We start from the raw sequence: 25597 nt of genomic DNA, 5'->3' as shown, positions 1-25597 counted from the left end.
CCTAGCCCTAACCCTAGCCCTAACCCTAACCCTAATGGGAAAATGGAAATAAATACATTTTTTTTAATTTTATTATTTTTCCCTAAGGCTAGGTTCACATTGCGTTAGGGAAATCCGTTTAGCACTAGCGGATTGCGCTAACGCAATGTCTTTTTAGGTGTCGTGTTTAGTGGTCGCGTTAACGTCCCCGGTCTGGAAGATCGGGGATCGGACCTCGGGCGCACCGCGGACGCTGCAAGCAGCGTCTGAGGCGCGCCACAAAAGAATGGCACCTTGCTAGCGCGAGCCGAAAATGGCACGCTCTAGCGATGCGCTACACCAGAAAATCACATTGCTGTCAATGGTTGTGCTAACGGACCCGTTGCACGGCGTTAATTGTGACATTTTCGCCGTGCAACGCTGTCCGTTAGCGTTAACCCATTAACGCAATGTGAACCTAGCCTAACTAAGGGGGTGATGAAGGGGGGTTTGATTTACTTTTATAGCGTTTTTTATATCGGATTTTTATGATTGGCAGCCGTCACACACTAAAAGACGCTTTTTATAGCAAAAAAGTTTTTGCGTCTCCACATTTTGAGACCTATAATTTTTCCATATTTTGGTCCACAGAGTCATGTGAGGTCTTGTTTTTTGCGGGACGAGTTGACGTTTTTATCGGTTACATTTTCGGACATGTGACAGTTTTTGATCGCTTTTTATTCTGATTTTTTGTGAGGCAGAATGACCAAAAAACAGCTATTCATGATTTTCTTTTGGGGGAGGCGTTTATACCGTTCCGCGTTTGGTAAAATTGATGAAGCAGTTTTATTCTTCGGGTCAGTACGATTACAGCGATACCTCATTTATATCATTTTTTTTATGTTTTGGCGCTTTTATACGATAAAAGCTATTTTATAGAAAAAATAATTATTTTGGCATCGCTTTATTCTGCGGACAATAACTTTTTTATTTTTTTGGTTATGATGCTATATGGCAGCTCGTTTTTTGCGGGACAAGATGACGTTTTCAGAGGTACCATGGTTATTTATATGCGTCTTTTTGATCGCGTGTTATTCCACTTTTTGTTCAGCGTTATGATAATAAAGCGTTGTTTTTTGGCTCGTTTTTTTTTTTTTTTTCTTACGGTGTTCACTGAAGGGGTTAACTAGTGGGCCAGTTTTATAGGTCGGGTCGTTACAGACGCGGCGATACTAAATATGTGTACTTTTATTGTTTTTTATTTATGTAAAGAAATGTATTTATGGGAATAATATTTTTTTTTTTTCTGCTTTATTTAGGAATTTTTTTTTTATTTTTTTTTTACAAGTGTGGAAATTTTTTTTTTTACTTTTTCACTTTGTCCCAGGGGGGGACAATACAGATCACCGATCTGACAGTGTGCACAGCACTCTGTTAGATCGGTGATCTGACATACAGCCGGGCAGGATTAGAGCTGCAGCTGCAGCCTGATCCTGACCCGGAAGTGCTCCCTGCAGGACCCGGATGCAGCCCGGCGGCCATTTTGGATCCGGGGACTGCAGGGAGAAGACGCTCGGTACACGGTGAGCACATCACCGTGCACCGATCGTCTCAGGGAAGCCCGCAGGGAGCCCCCTCCCTGCGCGATGCTTCCCTGCACCGCCGGCACACCGCGATCATCTTTGATCGCGGTGTGCCGGGGGTTAATGTGCCGAGAGCGGTCCGTGACCGCTCCTGGCACATAGTGCCGGATGTCAGCTGCGATAGGCAGCTGACACCCGGCCGCGATCGGCCGCGCTCCCCCCGTGAGCGCAGCCGATCGCATATGACGTACTATCCCGTCCCTGGGAATTAAGTCCCAGGTCACCTGGACGGGATAGTACGTCATATGGGATTAAGGGGTTAAGGATGGCTTGTTTCACCTGCATGGAGAGCTCCTTTGACCGCATGTTTACTTCACAGCAAAACCTTCCAAATGCAAGCACCACACCTCAAATCAACTCCAGGCCTTTTATCTGCTTAATTGAGAACTACATAACGAAGGGATTGCCCACACTTGTCCATGAAATAGCCTTGAAGTCACTTGTCCAATTACTTTTGGTCCCTTTAAAAACAGGGTGGCACATGTTAAGGAGCTGAAACTCCTAAACCCTTCATCCAATTTTAATGTGGATACCCTCAAATGAAAGCTGAAAGTCTGAACTTCAACTGCATCTGAATTGTTTTGTTTAAAATTCATCGTGGTAATGTCTATAACCAAAATTAGAAAAATGTTGTCTCTGTCCAAATATATATGGACCTAACTGTATATATATATATATATATATATATATATATATATATACACACATATACCTACCATATATACATTTATATATGTATGCATAAAAAGAATAAACATTTTACATTTTTTGATGACACATTCCTTTTTATAATCATATTGTGTGTACTGCAAAAAGAAAACAGGAATAACAGATGGCCCAAATAACAGATAAATAACAGATAAATAACAGATGGCCTAAAATAAGTTTAAACCTTTATATCAATATATAATGAATTAGCACAAAGCCAGACAGAAATATTAAAAAAATACTGAAAAAAACCTGAGAATTGAACCCCTATGAACCTGATATAGATGGCCTCTCCTACTGATCCTAGGGAGCCGTTAGATAAGGATAAACTCTCAGCTACATTACAGGGGTTTGGTTTGGGCATTTTTTGGATCAATGCTCGGAGAAAGGTAATCAAAACGGTAGAATTCAATGTGTTTGTCCATTTTGGACATTTCTAAGACTTACATAAAAGGACATAAATTAACATCACAAAACGAAGAATGCTAATTATGCAAATTGTCTCTTCAGAGAAGAAGAGAACTAGAACTCTAGTGCCACCTATTGGAAGGTAGCAATCCTACAAAACTATGTCAACCCTTTAACGAGCCGTGTCACATGACTCAGGATAATAGCCAAACCAGAATCTCAATTTGCAGACACTGTGTTTCGGGGGGTCCTGCCCTTCGTCAGTGCAAAGCGGAGATCTGGTTTGTCTATGTGAGAGGCGTCCGACCGTTATCCAAGAAGTATTGTTTCTCCTTGCGGAGATGGACATGCTGAGCATGCCGAAATGAGGAGCATGCTTAGCAGGTCGATCTCCGCAAGGAGAAATTATACTTTTTGGAAAACAAAGAATTACTCACCATTAGCTGGTTTACATCCTTCACTGAAAGAAATGTCATCGATTGCAATAGACTCAGATGTGCCGTTCCCCAACGTAACAGCTCTGATGATGATCTGAAAAATAAAAAGAAACATTATTAGAAATGCTAGAAAATATTTGTGTCCCTATACTTTCAGGCGACTTGATCTAATGTGATACGGTAAGTAATTTGATAACCAGGTAATCTACTAATCATTGTTAAAAAAAATTTGCTAGAAAGTAAAGGAAAACAGGCCCTGCACCTATTGTGCTGGCAGAATGTTTATGAAATGGAACCACCAGTCAAAACAGTATGAGAATCAGGACAGTTCCTGGACATATTAGACTGGTATATGCACCAAAAGCATTTTTAACTTGTTGTGAGGAATAAAGGAGGCAAATCTTGGTTTTCTACAGGCTTTGTGTAAAAGGGGGAATAGTTATAGGGCACGAAGGTAGCAGAGCCACTCAAGCCCTGGAGCTTTTCAGCCATATGTGAAGTTACCAATGCAAGTGGCACATATTAGTTAAAATACTGTTATAGATGTTGCATATAGATGTTGCATAAGGAGGAAATCTGTTATCAGGCTTTAGCTACCTCATCTGAGAGCAGCATAATATAGAGAAAGAGACCCTGAATCCAACAATGTATCACTTATATATGATCATAGTTTTTAGATGTAGCATGGAGCAGAGCTCAGAACGCTGCCTCCGCCCACCCCAGGCTCTCCATGTACATTGTATACAGACAGGAAGCTGCTTATCAGTGGTGAGAGTATGGTTAGACCAAGCCTCACACTGGCACCTGTCCGGGCAGTGATAATCTACTGCTGATAAAATATTGAAACGACAGCACACATCCTAATAAGTGACACATCACTGAAATCAGCGTCTCAGCCCTTACCTCATGCTGCCCTCAGTTTACACAGCAAAAACCTGCTGCTCTATTCCCTTTAAATTGCACCTCTGCTTCACAATTTGTCAGCTTTCTGGACCCTGATGAGTTGGATTTTCAGAAAATTTTATTCTTTACCTAAATTTTCAGATTTAAGGTTGTGTTAAAGGGGGGGGTCTAATGTTTTTTTTTTTTTCTGGTGTGAACCGCTCTTCTGTCTTCCCAGGATATTGCAGAATTTTGAAGGTTCACAATTTAGGCTGGTTTCACATTTGCGTTTGGTGAAAAAACGCATGTAAACGCGTTTAAATGCAGCGTTTTTTAGACGCATGCGTTTTTGCATGTGTTAAAACAAACGCGGCGTTTTGATGTGTTTACATGCGTTTTTTCCTGCGTTTGCATTTTTGAAACGCATGATGAGAAGTGTGTGACAGCTGCCAATCATCAAAATCAACTAGAAAACCCACTATAAACAGAAATAGCTAGGATTAGGGTTAGGGTTAGGATCCCTAGTAACCCTAGGGATCTTAACCCTAACCCTAGGGACCCTAACCCTAGGGACCCTAACCCTGACCCTAACCCTTAGGGTTAGGGTTAGGATCCCTTAGGATTAGGGTTAGGGTTGGGGGGTGGTTTATCAGTGTGTATTCTTGTGTTTTTCTATTGAAACGCATGCGTTTAAAAACGCATGCAAACTTAAAAACGCATACGTTTACATAGACAGCAATACGTTTTTTTTGCGGCAAAAAAACGCCGCTAGAAATTACTACATGTTGCATTTCTGAAACAAAACGCAAGCATAGAAACGACGCATGCGTCGTCAAAACGCGGCAAAACGCATGCAAAAAAATGCATGCATTTTTAATGTTAAGTATAGGGAAAAAAAGCATGCGTTTTTTTGCGCTAAAATGCAGCGGCAAAAAACGCAAATGTAAAACCGGCCTTAGACCAACAGCATGCTTTCATCTAACCAGTCCCAAAGTGTGGGATCTCAAATGCTGCAACCTGATCCAACATTCCAGCCGGCTTCGGAGCAGCGCCTGCAAGCTCTGGCACAAAGATCCTGCAAGCCCTGCGCTCCTTACCGAGGAAAAGTGGCCATCTCTTATACAGAGCAGACGTGGCCGGTAACCATCGCAAAGAGCAGCACGCTATAACATATAATGTTATATATAACATTCAGAACATACTAACATTTTAGGATTTTTAGGTTGTGTTATCACTAGTGTTGAGCGATACCGTCCGATACTTGAAAGTATCGGTATCGGATAGTATCGGCCGATACCCGAAAAATATCGGATATCGCCGATACCGATATCCGATACCAATACAAGTCAATGGGACATCAAGTATCGGAATGTATCCTCATGGATCCCAGGGTCTGAAGGAGAGGAAACTCTCCTTCAGGCCCTGGGATCCATATTAAAGTGTAAAATAAAGAATTAAAATAAAAAATATTGTTATATTCACCTCTCCGGCGGCCCCTGGACATCAGCGGGAGGATCCGGCGTCCGGCACGGCTTCTTTCTTCAAAATGCGCGCCTTCAGGACCTGTGGAATGACGTCCCGGCTTCTGATTGGTCGCGTGCCGCCCATGTGACCGCCACGCGACCAATCAGAAGCCGCAACGTCATTCCTCAGGTCCTAAAAGGCGCTTATTCTAGGACTTTAGCTGAGGAATGACGTCGCGACTTCTGATTGGTCGCGTGGCGGTCACATGGGCGGCACGCGACCAATCAGAAGCCGGGACGTCATACCACAGGTCCTGAAGGTGCGCATTTTGAAGAAAGAAGCCGTGCCGGACGCCGGATCCTCCCGCTGATGTCCAGGGGCCGCCGGAGAGGTGAATAACACAATATTTTTTATTTTAATTCTTTATTTTACACTTCCGATACCGATACCCGATATCACAAAAATATCGGATCTCGGTATCGGAATTCCGATACCGCAAGTATCGGCCGATACCCGATACTTGCGGTATCGGAATGCTCAACACTAGTTATCACTTATCAGTCTTTTACATTGATAATCCATGCCAGACCCTGGCAGCATCAAAACAACTGGGCGGCACAGAAATGGGCATGCCATTAAAAATGAAAGACAATGCCTCCATGGCTCAAAATGAAATATCCGGTAAACATTAAGACACTAAACATTAGGCACTTCTCTGAAAGTCCCAAGGGGACTCCTGTTCTTTACATTTGTAATCACTTTCACAAATAGCCCTGGCAGCATCAAAACTGTGCTGTGTAAGGCTGTGTGCACACGTTGCAGATTTCCTGCGGATCGGCAGTGTTTTTTTCCTCTCAGAACGCTGTAGATCCGCAAGTGATTTACAGTACAATATAAATCAATAGGAAAAAAATTGCTGTGCTAATGGTGCGGAAAATTCGGTGCGGAAAAGCTGCGGATTAAAAGAAGTAGCATGTCACTTCTTTTTTGCGGATCTGCAGCGTTTCTGTACCCATTCCATTATAGAAATCCGCAGGGGTAAAAAACGCAGCAAATCCGCACAAAAAAACGCGTCAAATCCGCACCTGCGTTTTCTGCCAAGAGATGCAGAATCAGCACCAGACAATTCCTGAGGCTAATCCGCAACGTGTGCACATAGCCTAAGATGATAAAAATGAAAGCCGATTACTTTTTTTGTTTGTTTAAATACTTTTTATTAAGGGTTTTTTTTTTTACATGAAAGGGGGAATAGACAAAAAAGAAGGAAGCATATTATGAATACACAATAATGTAGACATATATAAAAACATAATAAAAGTTTAAAAAAAATGCAAAATTTAAAGAGATTAAAAGGTAAAGGGGAAATGAAGAATGGAAAAGGTTCAGGATGAAAAAGGGAAAGGAAGAAAAAAAGGTTTGTTAAGACCAAAAGGATAAACTGGGAAAAACAAAACGAGAACACCCAGGCGAAGAGACAAGTATAAAGGTAAATGCCAACTTAAAATAATGTATTCTACTGTTTGATAAATAACAATGATCTCTTTATAGTAATCTGTATTGTAGAAAAAGAAAGAAAGAAAGGAAGGAAGGAAGGAAGGAAGGAAGGAAGGAAGGAAGGAAGGAAGGAAGGAAGGAAGGAAGGAAGGAAGGAAGGAAACAAAAAGAAAGAAAGAAATGAAGGAAAGAAAAAAAAAGAAAGGAAGGAAGGAAAGAAAGAAAGAAAGAAAGAAAGAAAGAAAGAAAGAAAGAAAGAAAGAAAGAAAGAAAGAAAGGACGGAAGGAAGGAAAGAAACAAAAAGAAAGAAAGAAAGGAAGGAAAGAAAAAGAAAGAAAGAAAGAAAGAAAGAAAGAAAGAAAGAAAGAAAGAAAGAAAGAAAGAAAGAAAGAAAGAAAAGAAAAGTGGTTACTTTTTGAGCATTGGTTGGAAGGAAGGAAGGTAGGAACAGAAGGAAGAACAGAAAGAAAAGAACAGAAGGAAGAACAGAAAGAAAAGAACAGAAGGAAGAACAGAAAGAAAAAGAAAGACAAACAGACAGACAGAAAGAAAGAGAAAAAGAAAGAAAGAAAGAAAGAAAGAAAGAAAGAAAGAAAGAAAGAAAAGTGGTTACTTTTTGAGCATTGGTTGGATTATTTGGGTATCATTCACATATAAATACATTTTATATTTTTCAGAAGTTTAGAAAATCCCTTACATTAACAGGATATGAATTGTGCACATCGCAGTCACCATTATATGAAGAGCAGCTGACGTATTTTTTCGCATTTTATTCTACACAGAGAAATGTTCTCCCGGTTACATGGAATTTCTTTCAAACCCGCAGCGTCACTCACATTCCAACATTTGTGTAGCTTCTACTTCTCGCCATTTTTCCTCTGCAGTTTATGTTAAACAACATTTGCAAATTGATTAAAAGCTGCAGCAGAAATCATTTAAACTTGTTATAGCGCACATTACCGGAAGAGGATGACATTGTAATAGTTTATTTTCTTTTATTTGGCACATTGCACTAAATAAATATTTCTTTAGCAATGGTTGATTTATGAATGTTCTTTTTTTTTGTTTTGCTTTTTCCATCAAAACATTTTGATATTAGTGAAATGTTTATATATTGCTGGGTACCTGCCAATGCTCTGCAAGCGTTTATCACAAAATATATACGCTTCTGTCAAATAAAACATACTGATGACAACGCGAGATGGTGTTTATTTCCGGACCAATCCTCCATGCCTGCAAAACACATCTGGGATGATCTGTGAACAACCACCCCAAACTCCGCTGGAACTTGTCAGCGACAGAGTCTCTTTTGGAAAAGCATAAAATTGGAAAATAACTTTGAGCGAATCATTCTGTTCTATCAGGAAGCATTATGTGACTTTACTATTTCAGAAACTAAAGTATAGAACATTTAAAAAAACTACTACTTAAAGGAACATTAAAGTTTTAAAAAGAATTGTTCAATTCATAAATTTATTTAAAAAATATAGGACTGAACACAATAAGTAAAAAAGCTGGTCATCAAATGGCACCATGTTTTATCTCTTGACAGATATGAATGTGACTGTACATCCGCACCAGGGTACGCATGTGAGGAGCTGGCTCAGGTTGTGAGCCCGCTCCACATACGTCAGATGCTGTGCTATGCAGCCAGCATCTGCCTGGAATAGCAGTAAACGGAGCTGCCTCAGATCGCTGCTATTAACCATTTAGATTCTGCTGTCAATCAAAATTTAAATGGAACATTGACTCCCACTGGACCCTCAGCTGGTAATGCTGGAGTGCTGATAATTTATCACAAGACACAAGCTGGGCTTCTAAGGAAATCATCATTTACCCTTTGTATTGTAGTATTGCAGTAAATAGAACAAAAAAACCATTGCAAGTTCAAGTCCCGTAAGGGGACTATATAATATATATACATATTAATTCTTTATTTTCAAACCGGAAAAAGGTATGTAATTGGAATGCCTGTTTTTTACTTTTCAATCTAAAAAAGAGGAAATAAAAAAACATAAGCATGCCAATTAACTTTTCCCAATAAAGAAATAAAAACATGTCTGGTATCACCAAGTTAATAAAAATCCAATCTATCTAAATACAAAAAGAATGAACTTATAAAGTAAGCACCAGAAATGTTATTTCTTGGTCACTGCACCATCTTGCCTATCTCATACATAAGTTTGACTTGAAACTATTTTGCATGCGATTAGTTATGTGTTATGAACTGGTGGTTTAGGAGCAACATGGGACCTCTGAAGGAGGTGGTACCTGTACTGACCACAGTCCCTAAGCTCAACACCACACAAGAAGTAGCCGTGGGATGCTCCCAACACTCCCTAGGCACCTCGTCACAGCCTGAGAACTAACTACCCCTAAAGATAGAAACAGGAAAACTATCTTGCCTCAGAGAAAATCCCCAAAGGATAGATAGCCCCCCACAAGTAATGACTGTGAGTGGAGAGGGAAAAGACATACACAGAATGAAACCAGGATGTAGCACAGGAGGCCAGTCTAGCTAGATAGATAGGACAGGATAGAATACTGTGCGGTCAGTATTAAAAACTACAAAAATCCACAGAGTTTACAAAAATCTCCACACCTGACTAAAGGTGGGGAGGGTAAATCTGCTTCCCAGAGCTTCCAGCTCAACTCAATTAATCCATACTGACAAGCTGGACAAAACATAGAATGCACAGAACAAATAAGTCCACAACATGTGGACAGAAAAGAGCAAAGCAAGGACTTAACTTTGCTGAACTGGTCAGGATATCAGGGAAATCCAAGAGAGATGTGAATCCAACCAGGAACCATTGACAAGTGGCACTGGCTGAAGAAAGAGCCAGGCATAAATAGCCGAGCAGAAAGACAATCAGTGGAAGCACCTGCAGACTGCTAAATCCAAGGAGCAGCCATTCCACTTAAATCCACCGGAGGGAGCCCAAGAGCAGAACTCACAAAAGTGCCACTTACAACCACCGGAGGGAGCCCAAGAGCGGAATTCACAACAGTTATGCATATTCTTGTCATGTCACTGCTTTGTTACTGTTTTGCTCCGAAAAGTCTAAATTTTATTTTTTATTATTTTGTAAATCCACCTGTGACTTGCAACACTGCGTGAATCCTTCTGAGCTGCTCTCTATCAGATTCAAGCATGTCTCCACTGAAAACTGATCCCAGATCGCTTCTATACGTTCCCATAGTTGGTGCATACTGGTCTCCTCACTTGGGTAAGTATACAGCCTTTTCTTCATCTCTACCCACAAGTGTTTAATTTTGTTGAGGTCTGGAGACTGTGAGGGCCAATCCAGCACCTGTACTTAATTGTCATTGAACCATTTCTTTGCCAATTTCAATGTATGCTTCAACTTGTTGTCCTGCTGGAACATTATGCTGTCCTTTTCATACCCATAGTACTCGTTATTTTGAAGTAACTTGTCTTGTAGGATAGTCACATATAGCTCAGCATTGAGACCACCATCCATCCTGGTCAAGCACCTAATGCCTTTGGCTGTAAAACAACTCCATATCATCAGGCTTCCTCCACCGAACTTGACAACGCCTTCAATTTCTTGATCCGCATGGGAATCGCATCACTTGCAGGCCCCTGGGGGTCCTGAGCGCTGTAAGACCACTGACCACTCATAAACGTCGCTGCTGCACAGAGCCCAGCTAGCCCTGACGTTTATGTACAGTCGTTGGTCTCGAAGTGGTTAAAGAATACATTTAGCATAAAATCTGATTTACACTGTAGGTCATTTTCTGAAGACACATTAATTTTAACTAAATTTAAGCCAGTATCTGTAACAATGGACACAGTTTGATAACCATTCAGCACCCTTTTAGCTTTCCGCTAAGGCCATGTTCACACCATCCTTTTTTTTAATGCGGAACCGCCGCGATTTTCCCACTGCGGGTCCGCAGCTGTTTTCCATGCAGGGTACATTACAATGTACCCTATGGAAAACAGGAACTGCTGTGCCCACATTGCGGAAAATCCAAAAAAAAGCCGCGCTGAATAGCTGCGGTAAAAAAGAAGTACCATGTCACTTCTTTTTGCGGAACTGCAGCGGTTCTGCACCCATTGACCTCCATTGTGAGGTCAAACCCGCAGTAAAACCCGCAGACGAAAAAAATATCTGAGGGTTTTCTGCAGTTTGTGATGCAGAACCGCTGCAGTGTGGCTGCCCCCGTGCTCCAATCCCACCCCCCTATGCTCCGATGCCACCCCCCCGTTCTCCGACACCCCCCCCCCGTGCCCTAATCTCCCCCCCTTATACTTACCGGGCCTCCCGGTGTCCGTCCGGCCATCTTCTCCCTGGGCGCCGCCATCTTCCAAAATGGCGGGCGCATGCACAGATTCGTTCCAGGCACATTTTGATCACTGTGATAACCTCACAGTGATCAAAATAAAAAAAAGTTAAATGCCCCTTTATCACCCCCATAGGTAGTAACAATAATAAACTAAAAAGATTTTTTTTTTCCCCCACTACAGTTAGAACTAGGGGTAGGGCTAGGGGTAGGGTTAGGGGTAGGGTTAGGGGTAGGGGTAGGGTTAGGGGTAGGGTTAGGGTTAGGGGTAGGGTTAGGGGTAGGGTTAGGGTTAGGGGTAGGGTTAGGGTTAGGGCTAGGGTTAGGGGTAGGGTATTTTCAGCCATTTTAACCCTAAAAAAACTTCCTAGAAAACACAGAAACTGCACTAAAAACCGCATCAAAAAACGCATCAAAAAACGCACCAAAAAGCACCAAAAAACGCACCTGCGTTTTCTGCCAAGAGCTGCGGTTTTTAGTGCAGAAAAAACAGCAGGGAAATCAGGAACGTGTGAACATTGCCTTACTCTTATTAAAATATATATAACTACTTGTGCCTAAGTGGTTACACAAACTCAATCTAAGGTAGTCTCAGAGAACTTGTCTATAAGCTATTTAAGCTTGTTTTAGATTACTATTAATAAAGCAAGCAACAGAATAAAAATAGAAGATTGCATCTTTAAAGGTGAAACTCTGGCAAGTCAAGGAGAAACCGTGATGAAATAATATCGGCCAAATCAGTGAGGGAGTGAGGGAGATGATTGAAAGCCATTCTAAATGGGTAAAATACACACTTGTCAGAGGTTGCTGTCAATTTTATCAGATCTCAAAAGAGGAGCAACATAATACAACATTCTTGCTGCCTGCTGTAAGTTGATGTGAACAGAGCCTAAAGGTGGCATGTAAAAGTTTGGGCATCCCTGGTCAAAATTACTGTTATTGTGAACAGTTCAGCAAGTTGAAGATTAAATGATCTCTAAAAGGCCTAAAGTTAAAGATGACACATTTCCTTTGTATTTTCGGCCAAAAACATATACGGTATATATTTTCATCTTTTACATTTTAAAAAGCACAAAAAGGAAAATTGGCCAATGCAAAGGTTTGGACACCCTGCATGGTTAGTACCTAGTAGCACCCCCTTTTGAAAGTATCACAGCTTGTAGACGCTTTTTGTAGCCTGTCGAGTGTCTTTCAGTTCTCGTTTGATGGAGATGGATTTTCATCCATTCTTCCATGGAAAATTCTTCCAGTTCTGTAAAACTCCTGGGTCGTCTTGCATGTACTGCTAGTCTGAGGTCTTGCCACAAATTTTCAATGATGTTCAGATCAGTGGACTGTGAGGGCCATTGTAAAACCTTCAACTTGGGTCTTTTGAGGTCATCTAGTGTGGATTTTGAGGTGTGTTTAGGATCATTATCCATTTGTAGAAGCCATCCTCTTTTCAACTTCAGCTTTTTTACAGATGGTGTTATGTTTGCATCAAGAATTTGCTGAAATTTCATTAAATCCATTCTTCCCTTTACTCATGATATGTTCCCTGTGCCATTGTCTGTAACTCAATCCCAAAATATGATTGATCCACCCCCATGCTTAATGGTTGGCGAGATATTCTTTTCCTGAAATCCCGTGTCCTTTTTTCTCCACAAATACCTTTGATTATTGGGGCCAAAGTGATCTATTTTAACCTCATTGATCCACAGCACTTGTTTCCAACAGTGTATTTTGCATACTTCTGCTGGCAAGGAAATAAAGAAAAGCAGCAGTGCACTCCTCTGAATTCTTTCATATCCTGTCCATGTCCAAAACTATGCAATAAAGGACCCTATTTTCATCGAAAGAGTGTGCCGCTTTCTTTTTTCTCTTGCCAGCAGTGTTCTACGAATGTTCTAATCTGAGCACTTTACACCAGTCGATAAGCCAACTGCAGCTCACAAATCTGGCTGTTACACAAATACATGAGCACTGAAGTCACTAGTGCCATGCTTTTCCTTCTTACTTCCTTTTGTATACTTCTGATGCTGAATTTTATGGTGAGGATGAAGGAGAGGTTTTCATCTGATGACTCTTCCATGAAGGTCATAGTTGTGCAGGTGTCTCTGAAAAGTAAAACCATGTACCACAGCTCCACAATCTGCTAAATCTTTCTGAAGGTCTTATGTAGTCAAGCAAGGGTTATGATTTGGCTCTCTTGGAACCCTACAAGCAGTTCTTACTGATATTTGGCTTGGTCTTCCAGACCTTATTTTGACCTTCACTGTTCCTGTTAACTGCCATTTCTTAATTATATTTTGAACAGAGGAAAGGGCTTCTTGAAAACGCTTATAGACTTCGCCTGCTTTGTGGGCCTCCACCATTTTAATTTTCAGAGTGCTAGACAGCTGCTTAGAAGAACCCATGCCTGTTTTTTTTTGCCACAAGGTTAGAGGAGCGAACAAGCCATAAACCAAACAGGCTACTTAACATCTGAAACCTTGGTCAAAGTTATCTGAGCACACAAATCTTTGTATTGGCCTATTTTCTTTTTTGTCAGTTTTAAATAAAACAAAAGACAATATATTTTTTAACCTAAAATATGAAGGAAATGTGTCATCTTTAACTCTAGAACTTTTAGAGATCATTTCATCTTCATTTTGCTTAACTGTTCACAATAACAGTAATTTTGATCAGGGGTGTCCAAACTTTTACATAACACTGTGTATATCAGACAAACAGAAGTCTTAAAAAAGCTTACCACATCACTAAATAAAGTCGATATGAACAATCGCTTATTATTATTATTATTTGGCTGCTAGATTTGTTGCAGACCGTCAAAACATCGTATTAAACTAGAATGAGTAAACATCACATCCATTTATAGAAAAAAAAGTGTCTTCTGAAGTGAAAATAAATTTATTATTTATAGTATTTAATAGTCTTTTGCTCAATTTCTAGCCGTGGTGAGTGACTTGATGAATGAACGTAGGAAGATGGATCTTGTGCAAGCCTAGATAAGACCACCATGGTCTTTTTCCCTCTTATCTGGATAATATCAAGCCAACAAGTTGCTGGTCTTCCTCTTTGCCTTGTTCCTTCTATTTTTCTGACCATGATGTCCTCCTCCAGTGATTGCTATCTTCATATGATGTGTCCAAAGAAGGCAAGTTATAGCTTGGTGATTCTTCTTTCGAGTGACATGTCTGGCTTGACTTGTTCCAAAATTGATTTGTTGGTTCTTCTTGCCATCCATGGAATTGATATAATCCTTCTCCAGCACTACATTTTCGAAGTCGCCATTTTTATTCTTTCTTGTTTCTTTATTGTTTAGATTTTGCATCCGTATGCTACCACAGAAAAAAACAAGCTTTGTACGAGCCAGTGAAACATTACTTTAAATGGTATAGAAAATATATTCACGCTTGGACACATGCTGTGTATGCATAACTATTATAGGTGCAGGGTTTACATTTGCACCAAGGCCAAGAAGCTTAGGGGGCACAAAAAAATCCCTTTGGCATATATAAAAAAAATGTTATTAAAAACTTGCAATAATTGAAGCTTTTGCATTGAGGTCCATGAGTTCATGGGTTCCTGGCTTCAAATCCTACCAAGGACAACATTTTCAAGGAGTTTAAAAGCAAAAGAAAAAAGTGAGCTGCACAGCCTTCCTTCTTTCGGCAGATCAGCAGCAGTGAGTGGTGACAGGCTGCCTTCAGTGCAGGGGGTGCTCACATGGAAGATAGATGCAAACATATGGATAGGAACAGAAAATGCGGCAGCACTCACCCATCTGTGGTCCAATTCTTTATTCAAAACATGAAAAAGTACAGCCTTGCGATCCGAGGGAGTGCAGATGGACGGGAGGTGAGCAGGTGAACGATGACGGCCGTTTCGCGCTGATCCAAGCGCTTCTACGGGACCCATCTGCACTCCCTCGGATCGCAAGGCTGTACTTTTTCATGTTTTGAATAAAGAATTGGACCACAGATGGGTGAGTGCTGCCGCATTTTCTGTTCCTATCCATATATTTTCAAGGAGTTTGTTTTCCTCGTTTTTGCGTGGGTTTCTTCCCACACTCCAAAAGCATATTGATAGGGAATCTAGGTTATACGCCCCCTTTGGGGACAACAATAATAATGTCTGTAAAGCGCTGTAGCATTAATGGAACTATTGTAACAAGGTGGCACGGGGTGGTAGTCATGGGCGAGTTCACTAAGCAACAGTCAGTGAGCACCCCGGCACCTTGTTCATAAAAAGATAAAGTCCCTTGTGCTGCATGTGCAGCATGCACCCCAGTACACCCACAGGCTCTGTCACATTCCCCTCAGCTGCTGCCATGTCAGCTCCTCATTCATGAGCTCCACAAATCACTTCAGAGACTAGGTCTTTTTCCAGCATATTCACCACATAGGCAGCACAGTTCAAACACAGAGACATGTCACATCTTATTTGCATTCTTCAAATCAGCAGCACAGATCACACGGGGCAATATTTTCTGTATTTTCTCTTCCCCTGCCATACGGGCAGACTCTAGTATCTCTAGCCAGACTCTGTCCTGTCTGCACTTTCCTTTCCTTTGCCATCCGGGCAGCATCTTTGCACAGTTTGTGTCCAATCTGTATCTTCAGCATCACCAGCTTCCTGTCAGCCTGTCCGGTTCCAATAGGGAATGGTGCCAGGAATGCCATCTCACTGCTCCCACCCCAGTCTTAGACCCCGGATCCTTCTTGGGGGTGGTCCTGTTGAGCTGGTGCCAGACTGCACTATTCTTCAGCTGGGGCCCCTTACTGCCATCTGCAGACTTATCCCCCACAGCCTGTAATTGTCTCACTGTATGCGTTCTGCCCCTTGGACAGGCTGCCCGGTGTCTGACAGAACCAGGAAATGACTGTCCTATATCTCCCTGCTCTGTGCTGCTCTGCTTTGTGCCCTCCCATCTACTTAACTCCTTGCTGCCTGTGCCTAAACTAATACTCTTATCTATCCTATTCTCTATCTCTAATGTGCCCCCTCTATAGTAATCCTCCTATGGTCCTACACTGTTCCTAAGCTTACACACAGTATATAACAAATGCATCACATTACAATACATGACACACATTAATGAACATTAGGGAATATGAATAACTGTCAGGGTGCTGCACGTGACACATGTCCTCAGTATTCAGGAGAGAGGAAGCACACGAGGGTCACTGCCACCTCCTTACACTATATTAGTGAGAAAAAGAAATCATCTAAGAGCGCTCTGTATGACAGAACCGTGTCAGTGTGTGGCCAATGGCGAATATATTTTTCTACCTTTTTTGTGGATTTTCAATAAAAAAAGTTATCATTTTTTATCTAAGTGGAGTTTTTGTTTACTCTTTATGAATTATATCAAACATCAGCTGAATCTATTCATTTTCAGTAAGACTGGCTAAACATCTATGATGTGTAGCAGTATCCTAACTTTACCCTGATAGTAGATATCGGGTAAAAGAAGGGTCCATGTTGGATTTTAATATACCTGATTCGTTGCTCTCATGAAAGCTACCTACTACACCAGGTGTCTAGCTGCAGATTATTCCATTCTCCATGTTGAGAACACAGGCGCACTCATCTGACCACAGTGGGCATGTGTATGGGAGTGAAGGTAGTATTAAAGGGGCGGTCCAAACCACTTTTGTGATTAACTTTTTTATTAAATGCTTCCTTTTTAGCTAATCCCTAAATATGCTTTTTTTTGCTGCACCTCCTCTGACATTTCATTTGAAAGGAGTCTCAAACAGGATGTCACAGGAGGCTGGGGCTGCACTCAATCCTGCAGCGTCCATCGCCCCTCGTGGAACAGGTTCTCACAGGGACAGCAATGCAGTTACTTACTACAGCTTCTTGCATCGCTACCCTTTGAAGATGTCTGGGATACATTATGATAGCTGCTTTGAGAGGTGAGTGCAGCGCCGGCAGTGTGCTTCTATCTCTGACACATCATCTAACTGTGAAATCATCAAGGTTCATAGATAGTAGCAGTGAGTGACACCAGCATTGCACCTGCTCACGATTCATTTGAGGGTGGTGCTAGAAGCTGTATCACTACCACCTGATAATTTCTTGTTGTATAGTTAGAAGATGTGGCCAAATCAATAAAATCAGAATCCGGGCGCTGCAATCACCTCTCCCACATCATCCACCTTCATGGATTCATGACATCTCCAGAGGATGGCGATGCAAGAAACTGTAATACTTAACTGTAATTCCTTCCCCGGATGACGTCATGTTCCAAGAGGGGTGATAAATGCTGCAGAGAAGTGAGTGCAGCCCCAGCCTCCTGTGATATCCTGTTTGAGGCTCCTTTCCAACATAATTTCACAGGAAGAGAAGTAAAAAATGCAAATTTAGGGATTAGCAGGTTAGAGATAAATATACAGCATTTTATAATAAATCTAATTACAAAAGTGATTGGGGTGTAAAGACAGATATTTAGAAAGGATATTTTAACTATAAGCGAATGACGGCCTAAGCTGCATAGTCAGTTAAAGAATAGGAGAGAAATACAATCTCAATCAAATCCTTGAAGGCGCTTCCTAAACAAATGGAGCACTGTTTCATGTTGACTATCCCAGAATTTGAAAGGGTGGGGTCAAGACATCGCTTTTAGATGTACTTACAAAATTGTCAGTTCCAGAAAAGAGATAATATGAGCCCATCTTTATGTAACTCCTAAGCCTATCTAGGGCATCCATGTTAGATGACCTGTTTTTCCAAGGTATCTGATGTGTATTCATGCCTAACTTGAGCAAGTGTACATGTATTTTTAATGTTGAGAGTGGAGTAGAGCCAATGTTAACTGGTAATTGCTTATGCCTGATAGTTTTCTCTTCTAATATCATCTGTCGACCAACTGATGGGAGTGAGAAGCCACATACACATTAGTTTGGCCAGTCTGGGTTAACTAAATTCTGTAGCTTCTACACACTTTACTCTAATGGGTATTATTGTGAATTTATGATCAATTTTTGAAACCTGCAAATCCTTCTATTTTGCTCTCTTTTTCCCTCCCTATGACCACAGCGGTAACAATACCTGAAGGACAATAGGCCAAACTTCCCACGCAGGCAGTGGACAAAACAGTTATTTCTTTCTTGAGTATTATTTACTCAGTTATGTTCAAGAGTTTTCCCGAGTTTAAATGTTGGATTTGGTCAGATTCCATTGTAAGTGTCAGGTTTTTATAGAGAAAGTCTCTTAAGGATGTTTTATTGTTCTGTGAACTCAGCTGCGCTCCGTCACCTGGCATTCTGTAATGTAAATTATTCTCAAAATGCTCTTAAGACATTTCCAAGTGCAAAAAGAAATCTTCTGTTCTCCTGAAGCTATTGTGAGTGAATAAATGAACACCGGTCTTCGTGTAGTTTTCTCTTTTGTAATTTAATTAGTTTATTTAATTACTAGCTAAATGCCAAATAAGTAAAACATGAAAAACATTCAGATGAAAATATTGTACCTTGTGTGCCAAAGCTGAAGGTTACCTGCTATCCTATAATTCAGCATAAAATATGAAAATAAGATTTTAATGAATATTGACAACAGATAGCACACCCAATATTCAAGAAATGTGCTAGGACAGGGTCAGTCCTGAACTAGCGTTTCCTGGAGGCCACCAGGGGTAACTATTCTGAAGGTCTAAACAAAATATGTGCATGTATGCTACTAATAACATTGTGTGAGGTCTAGTAGATTGCATTTAACCTACTCTATAATAAAAAAAAAAATCCAGAATCCGTCTTTTCCTCAACCCTCAATCTACTAACATGCTTGTGCATGCCCTCATCATCTCCCACCTCGACTACTGTAACATCCTTTTCTGTGGCCTCCCTGCTAACACCCTTGCACCTCTCCAGTCCATCCTTAACTCTGCTGCCCGACTAATTCATCTCTCTCCTCTCTACTCCTCCGCTTCCCCCCTCTGCAAATCTCTTCACTGGCTCCCATTCCTCAGCGTATCCAGTTCAAATTACGAATACTAACCTACAAAGCCATCCATAACCTGCCTCCTCCATATATCTCTGAACTAATCTCCCGATATCTTTCCTCACGTAATCTCTGGTCCTCCCAAGACCTCCTTCTCTCCTCCACACTTATTTGCTCCTCACCTAATCGCCTCCAAGACTTCTCCCGAATATCACCCATCCTCTGGAATTCTTTGCCCCAACAAGTACGACTATCAACCACATTCGGATCATTCAGACGGAACCTGAAAACCCATCTCTTCAGAAAAGCCTACAACCTCTATTTGCCACACTGCCACCTCACCAACACCGGAGCTACTGCAACCTCCCAACCGACTGTCTCCTTCCCTATAATCCTGTAGAATGTAAGCCCGCAAGGGCAGGGTCCTCGCCCCTCTGTATCAGTCCGTCATTGTTAGTTTGCTTACTGTAAGTGATATCTGTAATTTGTATGTAACCCCTTCTCATGTACAGCACCACGGAATCAATGGTGCTATATAAATAAATAATAATAATAATGATATATAGACTCAAGTGGTAAATATTGAGTCCTACGTCAGGTCCAGATAGAGCTGTCTTCTGCTGAACCTTCACTGGGTTTGAAGTAGAGGCTACCAGAAAAGAGTAGTATTTTCGTAGGCTAGTCCAACTACGGGAAGAATAATATTTTACTACCCTACTGCTCCAAAATTCCACCCTTAATGAAGCTAAAAATAACAATATATTTACTTGAACATTACCCAGGTTTGTTACTGTTATATAGGTTTACAGGCTGAAAAAAGTATTAGGTCCATCAAGTTCAACCTGTTTCCACCAGTTCTATATTCTCTATCGCTACATTATTTATAACTCACAATACCATTTGTTGTGACAAAAAAATCATATATTATTTAAAACACTAATGAAGAAAAAAATATTATAAAATGTATTCAATTAGTTCAACAATGCAACTACCGTAGCAGGGGATATCCCATGCCAATCAAGGAGAAAGGGGACGTCCTGACAATAGAGAGGCTGTCCAATGTTGGCTATCCAATCACACAGCGAGGCAGTGTACCATGTGACTTGTCAACAGCACAGCAAACGCTGGCGGAGTCACATGACTGCCAGGCGCGGCTCAAGCTTGCGACCAGGAGGATAAAACTAATGGAATAAAATTACAAAGTTTACCGGAATGCTGCTGCAGACACAATGACAGTTAAAGCACTAAAAAAGAATAACTCAGATAATAATAATGCTAATAATAGTAATGCCATTATTAATAATCCATCTACAACGGATAACTGCTATACATGGCTAGGTAAGATAACCTAACCCAGCTATGTTGAAAATGCTAGAAAAATAGGAGATATTTCACATCTGCTGGTAATGTACCCCTGTATTAAAATGCTGTAATAAAATCTTGATTTTGATTTAAAAAAAAAAAAAACTTTGCATCAATCAAAATATTACTTCTTTTCTTTGTTGACATTACCTCGGGTAAATTTGGGCTCGGTGATTTGGGAATGTAGAAGAATTGCCAATCAGATTATAGCATATACAAGAATGTTATTGGCATTATACTGAAAACGCAGCTAGAAAAAACAATATCTTGATCATTTGTACTCGCAGTATGGATTCTGAAAGCAGACTGGATATTTTTTTTAAGAATAAGGTGCTTATACAAGTAGAGATTTGTTTGCGATGAATTCACCTATGGCCTTTGTGGTATTCTCATAATATTTGCTGTTTTTATGGCTTTTTGTTATGTCTGACAATAAGATGATTATCATCAATCCTCTGTTGATTTAAAAAAAATGTATAAAGGCAAAAAATAATAATTTTGCAAAACTTTTCATACGTAAGAGCTTATGCACGCAGTCACATTATGGTAATGTGGCTTATATAAGGCTTCTTTTACACTTGCTGTATTTTTTGCCTCCCTCTTTTGCGGGCCGTATTGCCGTAATTTTCATGATTTGCCACAAAAACGGGCTGCAAAAATCTTCTCGGATCGCCGTTTTTCTGGTTTGGAATAGATTAGGAGTGTGCTGGTAAAAATACGGGGTTCCGCAAATACGGTCTTCACGGTGTACTGCAAAATCAACACACTGGGCAAGCTTCCGTTGTTTTTGCGGCCCCTTGATATCAATGGGGGCCACGTCCATAAGCCGTGAAAAATATCGAGCAGGCTCAATATTTTTTCACGGCCGTAAATACGGCCCTCGCAGCCATATGGCACACTGTGCTCCGACAAATTTTTACAGTCAGTTTTTGCGGCCCCGTAGAAATCTATTGGTTTTGCAAAAATGGCCCGCAAAAACACGGCAATTGTAAAAGAAGCCTTAAAAGAGCTGCAATAAAAATGCCTGATGCATCTACTGTACTTCTGTATGCTCGAGGTAGGTGTTTTGTCTATTTAATTAATCACAACTTTGCCTATATATACTGTATATGATTAATACTATAACATGCTCAATGAGACTCTTATGTATACTGTGAAACACTGACAGCAGTATTTAAGTCACTTGATCACAGGGGTAAGTCTTGGTGCCCATCTAACTCCCCATTACCATTACTTGCGCTGTAATCGTGGGGTGCCAATGAGTGGTGCTTGATACTTGGGTTTCATAAGGGACTGTGATTTTCATTATGTACTACAATACCCTTTTGGTCCTAGGTAGAAATGAGGAGATCAAGCAAAATTCGAGTTCGTCATTTCACACAGTTTTTCCTTGGAAATTAGATTTGTGGAGAAGTGATTCTCTGCAAATTTAATGTCTCTTGTTCTACTCTGAGATCCAGACCCCAGAGCTTAATAAACATAATATCTAAAGAAAGGTAAAAAAAATATATGCTATATGTCCTGCCCCTCCACTCCTCACCACCATTTGTCCGGCTCTTGTTGAATCTTCTTATCCCCCGCCACTTGCTCTGCAATCCCCGGGCCTCTCACGCTGGGTTGGCATTTTTCGGTTTTAAAGAGACTGGGAGGGTTCTTCACAAGTTCAAGGGTGGTCACAATGTCATCATGTCTGCGCTGTGACCTCCTGTGCTCCATGAAACCTGAAAGTGCCGGCCCAGCGTGAGAGGTCTGGGGATTCCATTGCACGTGTCGGGGATCAGAAGATGTGGTGGTGTGCCGTTGGGTAGTGTGGGGGCTTGAGAGATGAGAGGTAAGGTCAGTTATAAGGATTTTTTAAAAACTTTTTGATGTCCCTTAACGGTTCTGAAAAATGGCTCCATTTTTCTGAAGTGAACTATAAAAAAATCTGCTAGCAACATTTTTTGCAACAGCAAAGTAACGAACAACTTACGAAGATGAGTTGCCTTGTAGCCTTAGCCTCACTACTTGTATGGTTACATCACGGCTCACTTCAGTCTGTTCGGGGCAAGAAGGTAACAATTTCCCTCGAAATAATTCTAACAAGCTGAAAACACTGGAAATGACACGTGAATCCAGTCCTCCCAGTAAACACATCAATTTAATGATATCTATCTCCTCCAGATGCTGCTGCACCGTAATATCAGCTACATACAAGACAACCAATTACAAATTACCAGGCAGCAATACATCAGCCACAGGTGAAGAGACCGATAACTGCTGAGGACGTTCATCATCTGACCACCCCCGAGACTAAGACCTCATCGCTGCTCAGTTATCGTCATTAATTCACCATTATGGACTTCCGTAATAACCCAGATTAATGCAGTAATAGCGCTACCATATCGTATGCCGTCATTATCTTTTACGCGTCCAAGGTCCCTTCGAGATCCAAAGATCTAATTCATGCATTATAAGCACAAGAGCAGCAAATGGTCAGTTAATAACTCAGCAAATGTAATAATGAGCAAAAGGAATGAAATCCGTCAGATTTGCTCAAATTCGGACAGAAAATTAGATTTGCATTAAATTAAAACATTTTTTCAAGTACCCCTGATTGCCTTTAACCCCATCATGACATGGCGATTTTCCATTTGGTTTTTTTTTCCGTTTTCATTTTTTCCTCCACTTCTTCCAAGAGCAATAACTTTTTTAATTTTTTGTCAATATAGCCATATGAGGGCGTGAATTTTGCAAGACGGGTTGTACTTTTGAATAACACCATTCAATCTACTGTATAATGTACTAGAGAACAGGAAAATAATTCGAAATGCATTTAAATTGCAAAAAAAAAGTGGAATTTCACAATTTTTTTTGGGGGGGAGGGGTTTATTTACTACGTTTACAATATGGTGAAACTGACCTGGCAATATGATTATCCAGGTCAATATGATTACACAGATACCAAACCTGTACAGTTGTTAGTTTTTTTTTCACTTAAATAGTGAAAAAGAAAATATCAGAAATTTGTAAAAAAAAAAAATATTTTGCTTTTGTCACCATTTTCCGTTTTCTTACTATTACAAGTATTTTGCTGCTATCTCTTTAACTTTGCACAAACAAGGGGCATGGCTTCCATTTTTTAGCTAAATATTCCATTTATATAGCCTCCCATGAGTGGGGGTCTCCGTCGGGGGCCCTGTCCTGCTTTGCCTTTATTCACACTGACATTGTTTGGCATATGGTAAGGTGTCATGTTTTAATACTGATTTAATCTAATCAGTTTTTATGAAGAGGTAAGCTATAGACTGGACCACGGTGAGTCATTGGACGTGGTATATCTCGATTTTTCCAAAGCGTTTGATACCGTGCCGCACAAGAGGTTGGTACACAAAATGAGAATGCTTGGTCTGGGGGAAAATGTGTGTAAATGGGTTAGTAACTGGCTTAGTGATAGAAAGCAGAGGGTGGTTATAAATGGTATAGTCTCTAACTGGGTCGCTGTGACCAGTGGGGTACCGCAGGGGTCAGTATTGGGACCTGTTCTCTTCAACATATTCATTAATGATCTGGTAGAAGGTTTACACAGTAAAATATCGATATTTGCAGATGATACAAAACTATGTAAAGCAGTTAATACAAGAGAAGATAGTATTCTGCTACAGATGGATCTGGATAAGTTGGAAACTTGGGCTGAAAGGTGGCAGATGAGGTTTAACAATGATAAATGTAAGGTTATACACATGGGAAGAAGGAATCAATATCACCATTACACACTGAACGGGAAACCACTGGGTAAATCTGACAGGGAGAAGGACTTGGGGATCCTAGTTAATGATAAACTTACCTGGAGCAGCCAGTGCCAGGCAGCAGCTGCCAAGGCAAACAGGATCATGGGGTGCATTAAAAGAGGTCTGGATACACATGATGAGAGCATTATACTGCCTCTGTACAAATCCCTAGTTAGACCGCACATGGAGTACTGTGTCCAGTTTTGGGCACCGGTGCTCAGGAAGGATATAATGGAACTAGAGAGAGTACAAAGGAGGGCAACAAAATTAATAAAGGGGATGGGAGAACTACAATACCCAGATAGATTAGCGAAATTAGGATTATTTAGTCTAGAAAAAAGACGACTGAGGGGCGATCTAATAACCATGTATAAGTATATAAGGGGACAATACAAATATCTCGCTGAGGATCTGTTTATACCAAGGAAGGTGACGGGCACAAGGGGGCATTCTTTGCGTCTGGAGGAGAGAAGGTTTTTCCACCAACATAGAAGAGGATTCTTTACTGTTAGGGCAGTGAGAATCTGGAATTGCTTGCCTGAGGAGGTGGTGATGGCGAACTCAGTCGATGGGTTCAAGAGAGGCCTGGATGTCTTCCTGGAGCAGAACAATATTGTATCATACAATTATTAGGTTCTGTAGAAGGACGTAGATCTGGGGATTTATTATGATGGAATATAGGCTGAACTGGATGGACAAATGTCTTTTTTCGGCCTTACTAACTATGTTACTATGTATGTTAATACTAGAGACAGAATAAGACCGTCCCGATAGGTTCACCTTGTCACGGTGGGATCGCTTTCATGCTTTTTTTTTAATCAAAATAGTGTTAATGAAGTGCCCTATGTTATTTACATGCACTATTACTATTAACAGATTTATTTGCTGTTTTTTGCTCGTTTTTATTTTTTTGGTTCTTTTTCTTGGGTTTTGTCAAATAAACCATGTAGTCTGATTCTGCTAATCTCATCTAATTTTTCTTGTTTTCTACTGTCTGAAGGTCTGAAGGTTAAAAAGAAGAGGGACAGAGAGAGAAGAAATCTTTTTTTTTTTAATTCCAAAACCAAGGCCACTCTTTATTTGTTACAGTACCAGACACAACTTGCTGATAAACGTGACACTGTTAAATGAAAAAGTTCCAACATTTTTTTTTTCCTCGGAAACTGTCCTAATTACTGATGTAACGATGTGTAAGTGTATTGCTAGACTTACTAATTGGTGTCATGCAGCGCC

The 25597-nt window shown here is 40.7% G+C and overlaps 1 protein-coding gene across 2 annotated transcripts in view; it reads right to left on the bottom strand.

Annotated features, from left to right (window-relative positions):
• MALRD1 (MAM and LDL receptor class A domain containing 1) overlaps positions 1-25597 on the bottom strand; it is a 419241-nt gene that overhangs the window by 371999 nt on the left and 21645 nt on the right. For both annotated transcript variants that reach the window (XM_069729529.1, XM_069729530.1), the window contains exon 5: positions 3155-3248. In XM_069729529.1, coding sequence (XP_069585630.1) covers positions 3155-3248 — 94 coding nt within the window. The remainder of the gene's footprint in view (positions 1-3154; positions 3249-25597) is intronic.

This window comes from Ranitomeya imitator, chromosome 6 (assembly GCF_032444005.1).
Source record: "Ranitomeya imitator isolate aRanImi1 chromosome 6, aRanImi1.pri, whole genome shotgun sequence".
In the NCBI taxonomy this organism is placed as follows: Eukaryota; Metazoa; Chordata; class Amphibia; order Anura; family Dendrobatidae; genus Ranitomeya; species Ranitomeya imitator.
The sequence above is the reverse complement of the archived record's forward strand: the minus strand, read 5'-3'. Positions and strand labels throughout refer to the sequence as shown.